This window comes from Neopelma chrysocephalum, unplaced genomic scaffold, assembly GCF_003984885.1.
Source record: "Neopelma chrysocephalum unplaced genomic scaffold, ASM398488v2 Primary Assembly neopelma1_23b, whole genome shotgun sequence".
Lineage (NCBI taxonomy): Eukaryota > Metazoa > Chordata > Aves > Passeriformes > Pipridae > Neopelma > Neopelma chrysocephalum.
Genome location: NW_020897692.1, coordinates 5,493,052 through 5,499,799, shown reverse-complemented (window position 1 = coordinate 5,499,799; position 6,748 = coordinate 5,493,052). Strand labels below are relative to the sequence as shown.

The window sequence follows — 6,748 nt, the reverse complement described above, 5'->3', positions numbered from 1 at the left end:
AGCGAGGAGGCGCCGCGGGCCGCCGCGCCGGGCGGCGGGGCAGGGGCGGCGGGGGCGGCGGCCACCGCCCGCCGGGCGCCCCGCAGGCACAGCCGGGTGAGCGCCTGCCGCGATCTGGGTGAGGAGCGCGGCGACTCCCCGGACAGCGGGCACTGCCCAGGCACGCGCAAGTCCAGCTTCCTCTCCCGCGTCCTCACTGGGAGCCGGGCGGGCAGCGACAGCGAGGGCACCGCATCCCGCGGCGGTTCCGGCCTCGGCTCCGGGTCCGTGTCCGGCTCGGAGGGGAAGCGCCGTGAGGAGGGTGCGCCCAGCCCGCCGCCCGCCGCCAATATGGGACGCCGCGTGTCTATGGCAAGTAGCGCCCGGGGCAGCCCGAGGGAGGGGGGCGAAGGGGGGCCCCCGCACCCTGTCCCGGCACGGGGGAGGAGAGGCCGAGCCAGGGGGCAGGAAGGCTCGGGCAGGACTTCCAACACAGCCCCAGTGCCTCGTGGCCTCCCGGACCATGCCAAGCTCCCAAACATTCAGTCTCCTTTTGCAGTGAAAACAGAAACACCAGGGAATTCCTGAGTCCTGAGGAGCTCTAAGTCACCGAATCTCAGCTTCTTTATACTCATTCTATCCTCCCAATCAACTCGACGGAAACTGTGCCAAGAAAAAGTTCTTCAGCTCCACCCAGGTGGACACTGTAAGAAAGAGAAGTCTTGAATTCATTGAGTTCAATGACCCAACTTCTCTCTGCTTCAGGGGCTTTGTCCCAGAGGTGACCACCGAGTTCAGTAATTGTTCAATGAATAAATCAGAAGATATACATATAAAAAACCCCACCAAATAATTGCAATGCAGAGCCAATGACTACAGAATTGCTTTTTCAGCAGCTGTTTCTCTTCTTTGGCCACATGCTCTAGGCTTGCTTACAGTCAGGGTTGATAACATATAGTGCTTGCGCTCAAGAATCAACAAGGCTTTCTTAAAATTCTGATTTTATTTGAATTCTGATTGCCTCAGATCACAGGTTTTGTCTTCTGAGAGCATAGAGGCTCCTTTACAAATGCTTGCAATAGCAAGCCCATAAATAACTTTTTATAGGGCATCTAATAAACAAGCTTACTTTACAAAATGCTCAGAGTCATAGATTCTATTGTTTTTTTTCCTCACTCTTCCTAAAAAAACCCAAACCCACACTTTTGCCTAAATACAAAACAAACAAAACAGAACAACTAACTATCTTCAAATCTTCTGTGGCAAGAAACAGAAGGCATTGTTACACATTGCTCATCCAAAAACTGTTTGTGGGTTCCAGTTTTTATGGAGTTACGGTTTCTACAATAAGCCAGTCAGCATAAGCCATAATAAATTGTCACTTAGGTGCAATTTAACCACTTTCCACTTCAATATTTCTAATACTGGGAGAGGGCCTTGAGTCTAATCTGTCAATCTGCTGGTTTTTGATACTCAGAGAGAAGGCTCTTCAAAAAGGTGAAGTACAGAAATTTATTCAAGCAGGACAGAATTTCAGTAGCACCCTGTTGAGAACTCACAGAAGTTGTTTGGCAGCTTTTCTTTTGTAATGACAATGACTTTATCTTCCAGGGGAGATCTTCAGAGAAATACAGGCAGTTTGCAAAACAGTGTCATTACTCTTGAAAGTAACAGTCCTCTGGCATGCTGCCTTTGAGGATCATTGTGTACCAGACTGGTCCTGGCATTTTAAAATGTGACTCATGTAGGTATGCTACCTGGTGTTTCCTGCTTACAGCACATGATATTTAAAATTAAATGTACTTCTAAACAAAATTGAGTCAAGATTTTGGCAAATGCACTTTACTCTGGCATTGCTGCAGCATTTTATGAATATCGATTTCAATACAGAAATATGCTGATGCATAATAAATATGCTGAACCTGGGCATTAAAACTTGGATATTCTTATAATAGTCTGTATTCCCCAGTTCCTATAATAACTATTTAATTTTGATTGTCAAAGGCAGTCAGCATTGGTTAGATTCGTTTTGACTTCCAGAAGACAATCATCGTGTGTAAATGACAGAATCATGGAATGATTTGGGTTGGAAAGGACCTTAAAGATAACCTAGTTTCAACTATTGGATCTAAACAATCTATTAGATTCTGAGGACAGACCTTCATTGCATCAGGACTGGACCTTCATTGCATCAGGAAAAGCACAGAGCAAAGCAAAAGTGGAGAGTCATTGCATGACATGAGTGTCATTTCCAACTGATTTCACTCCACCTAAGCACAATAATAAGAGCATCACTGACTATACAGATGAACTAATCTCAACTCATTGGGGAGCTAGGCTAAATAATGTTACAAAACTCTACATTGACAGGGGAATTCAGCAATGGTCTACAGCTGAAGACAGGCTATCTGCAAGTCTCTAAAACCTTTGTACTGAGGACCATATCTTTGAAGTGACGGCAAACAATTTGTTCACTGATAGCTGTCTAAAGCCAAATTTCCAAGGCTCACTTACAGGATTCATCTTAGAGACTATGTAGTATCTTGTCTTCTAAGAGATATTGTGGGTACACACACAGTTCTGACCTAAGGTTTGCATCTCTCATCACATTTTTACTTTTATTTAAGGGGAGATACATCTATGGAGCAAAAGGGCACCTTCTACATGGTCCTAGGCTGCCAGCCTCCCTTAGGCAAGCAGGCCTTAACTGGCAGCTTTTCAGACACAGCTCATTGAAAAGAGCAGGATGGAATTTAGTATAACTACAGTCACAACTGACAGCTGGGAGCTGAATTCACAAAGATTTGTAGGAATTAATGCTGCTGTCAATAGGATTCTGTACATGAATGATAGTATGAGAAAAACCCCTCATAATTTGCACCAGTCAGGCCCTTGACTGGTGGATGATATATTTTCAAGCCTGATAAGATGAATAGATGGATGCAGTCAAAGGTCAGCATCTAACGAGTACAGATACAATCTGTGCTCTCTTGAAAATAGGCAGGGCCAGGAATTACAGCCTATAAAAAGCACCTAGCTCTTGAAGTATTGCACTAAGGGGTATTGTCTCACAGTCTCTGCATGTAAGACTGTATGAAGCCATTGGGACCATTGAATAACTCTCTTCTTCTCTCTGGAGGGATGAAAGTCACATCTGAGCACTCCAACTGAATAATTAGAGAATATGGGGGCTTTACTTCCGAAGTCACCCTTTGCCAGAATCAAGCAGTCTCCTTCCTCATCCATTTTCTGCAAAGGAACGATTGCAGAACATCAGAAAGCTCAGTTGAGCATGACCACATCCTGACACTGCATCTTTAGAGTGTCACAATGTCATCCCAATTCAACAGCTGAATGCAAACATTTCTGCAAAAGATGGAGGCCATCTGGTATTTCATTGCTGGCTGCATTTGAAGTCTTTTGCTATCTGTGTCTCTTCCTGCGTTTCTAAAGCAGAAGATTCCAGTTGCATGCTACCTGAACATGTCCAGCGTCAGTTCTTTTCTGTCTCTATATGACAGTTTTCTAAAGAATTCTATGACACGCTCTAAAGCCTATGAGTTTTAATTTGGTTAACTGTGATTGTGAGTAGTTACATTAGACTAGCATCATATTTCAGATGACTTGGAATTAATTATCACATTTGCAATCCATGACTAAGCCTGTTAAGAGAACTACTGCGCTAGTCCTCTTGCTAGGTACCCAAGGGTACCAAGAAGATGGGGGCCTTGACATTGTTTAATGATTGTATTTCTTCATGAAGCCATGATAAGTTCCTAAATCACAAAAAAAATTGGAAGTCATCAGAAGATGTATAATGTTCTTAGCAACCAAAATTACTAGATTAAGATTTTCTGAAAGAATTAGGCATTTTAGGAATGCCAGATTTTTTTTTTTCAAGAAGTGCTGCATTTCCCCCACTCTCTTCTCCAGAGAGACCTGTGCTTTGAGTGAAATGTCTTTAAATCTGTATTTTTGGCTACAAAGTAACCAATGTATCTTTAAGAGCAAGGCCTCCTTCTGGTGGTGAATGAGGGGAACGAAGCTGATAATGAAGCAAGTAGCAACACTGATACTCTGAGCTTGCCGAATCGGTCTGAGATAGGGCTGCTGATTTGTTTGTTTGCAGAAAAGAAAGTCTCCGGGGCTGAAATCCTGGCTCTGCCGAATTAGGGAAAATTTTACAATTCACTAGGTTCACTTTCCTTCACTGCATTGCTTTTTTATTCCTCTGTGTTGTTCAGTTCTTTTTCTGCTTCTCAATTCTCCATTCAGTTTTGAGCCTATTACCCACTGGGAAAACACTCCATAGTGAGCAGGATTGGAAAGAGAGAGCTGCTATTCAGCCTGAATGCTTGCAGTCTTCTTCAGAACAGGGCATGTTTACTCACCCTTTCAACAACACTTGAAGAATAAATATCCACTCATTTAACTAGTTGCTCACCCGCTCTTGCTCCTGGGGCTGGGAACAGCTTGATAAGACTGAATGTACATTGAAATAACAAACCTGATAAGCACAGAGGAGTTAGTCATACGGCTGAGCTCCACTAGGAAAATATACAGTTGTGGTAATGGACTGGCAAAACCCTGTGCTCCTCTAGGATTTTTGAGAATCCTTAAAGGTATTCACATTTACACCTGCTGGTAATTACTGCTGGTTTTGTACAGTTTTTCAATGTAAACACTTCTTTAAAAATAAATATATAAATCCCACAGTATTTGTATTTTATTCTGCCCTGGACCACTCAGAAGAAGCTGGTGGTGATGAGAGCAAGTGTACCAATTATCATGCTAAAGCTACTTGATCACTCAAAGGTAACCGATCACCAGTTGCAAAAACACAGATAAACTTTGGGAGTCAGCAGCAGTTGAGCCCAGAGTTCAACTAATGAACCCCTCTGAGGATTTATGCAGTAATAAACAAATAAGCTGGATTTTAGAAAGTGGAACTTGCTTGAGCTCTTTGTATGGTTTTAAAGCATTTAAAAATATACAAAACCTCTTAATAGGAAAAGCAACGGCTCTAGGATGGGTCCACTGATTTCAAACAAATTACTAAACCACAGAATGATAGAATCAGGATGGTTTGGGTTGGTAGGGACCTTAAAGATTATCTAGTTGCAGCCCCCACCCTTTCATGGGCAGGGACAGCTTTCACTTGCTCAAAGCCCTGCCCAGCCCAGCCTTGAACACCCAGGGATGGCGCATCCACAACTTCTCTGGGCAACCTGTTTCAGTGCCTCACTGCTCCCACAGTAAATGACTTCTTCCTAGTATCTAATCTAAACCTACTTTCTTTCAGTTTAAAGCCATTACTGAAGAAAGCCCTAGAAGGTAAGTATGTTGTCAGCTAAACACCAGATTCCCTTAACTGTGTATGTGTTGGGGTTAATTACTATGACAACATTTGTTTTTCTCCTTTAAGCCAATTCAGCTTTGTGCTTTCTTTCTCTTGTTATCTTTCAGAGCATGCTCCTAGAACTATCGTCTATCATGAAAAAGTAATGACATTCTAAGGAGAAGAAATAAACTAAGGGATTGAGCACAAACTGCCTTCAGCAGAGAGATAAAAGCAGGTTTTCTGTTGCTGTGTTCCCCTCTCCTGCTGCTATAATGCCAAATTCATAATAACACTTTAAAAAAGCAAACACTTTATTCCTCCATTTTACACCAATCCCAACTGTACTGTACTCTGATTGCTGATGTTAATGGGTAGCTCACTCCACAACTCAAGATTTTTCTCACGTAGACTGAGCCGGGCCTGGTCAGCGTGTGCTGCCAATGCAGAAACAGCCTTGTGTCTTCGGGGGAACATTTTGGGATGTACAAGTTGTTGTGCATGCTAGTAGTGTTCATATCAGAAACCAGCCTGATCCACAAACCTTCAAGGCACTGTAAGACCCAAGGCATCTACAAGAATGTATTAGTTTGATTTGAAAGTAACCTGGAGGCTACTGGCCTCTATCTTCCCAGACTTCAGCAGCCGATGAATAAAAAGATGGAGGAAAGACTCATGGAATCTGAAAGGACAGAGAATTTAAGAGAGAGAAAAAAACAACTGAAGAATATCTGCTGCTTCTCTGCATGTGCTAATGCAATCCTCAAGCTCTGATAGAGACTTTCCATACTAATGTAGCCTTCTCATAGCTAAAGCTTTTGGCTTCAAAATTGAAACTAAGAGGTACCAGGCAACTTACTTTAAGTACAAAACATCCATACTTTTCAGTTTTCTGTTCAAGAAAATCTGCAAGGTATCACATCAGTGTCATGAAAATCTTATTTGCTTCACTGTCTCATTAACTCATACAGAAGAACCAAAACACAAGCAAAGCCAAAAAGAGCTCATTTTCAATTTGCTAGGACATCCCAGCTCTGGAAGGTTGAATTTCTGGGTAATACACAAGGAAGCAGCCCAAGAAAGCAGCCCTTTCACTCGTGTATCTGGAAAATAAAGCATCTTCTTCTGACTGTCCCTGATCCTGTTTCCGGCCACGTACTTTAGGCTGCTTTTATTTGTCAATCTTATCACAGTTCATATTTGCTATCACCTCAGCAGTGATGCTTGGAACAAACTCATTTGCTATGCAGCTTTCCCAAAGCATAAAAATTCCCTATGATTTGACAACTCTAAGGCAAGGCTAGCAGAAAGCAGGACAGCAGGAAAATAAGTCAAGCATAAAGATTGCAGTGTCGTTTTTTTTCTTGTGCACACGATTTACATTCATATTCTGCCTTCCTAGAAACTCTTTAACAATTTGCCTGTGCATTT

General features: G+C 42.8%; 1 protein-coding gene across 1 annotated transcript in view; it reads left to right on the top strand.

Annotated features, from left to right (window-relative positions):
* GJA10 (gap junction protein alpha 10) overlaps positions 1–567 on the top strand; it is a 1,925-nt gene extending 1,358 nt beyond the window's left edge. The window contains exon 2 of the mRNA XM_027698297.1: positions 3–567. Within this exon, the coding sequence (XP_027554098.1) occupies positions 3–567 (565 nt within the window). The remainder of the gene's footprint in view (positions 1–2) is intronic.
* Positions 568–6,748: the final 6,181 nt, after the last annotated feature.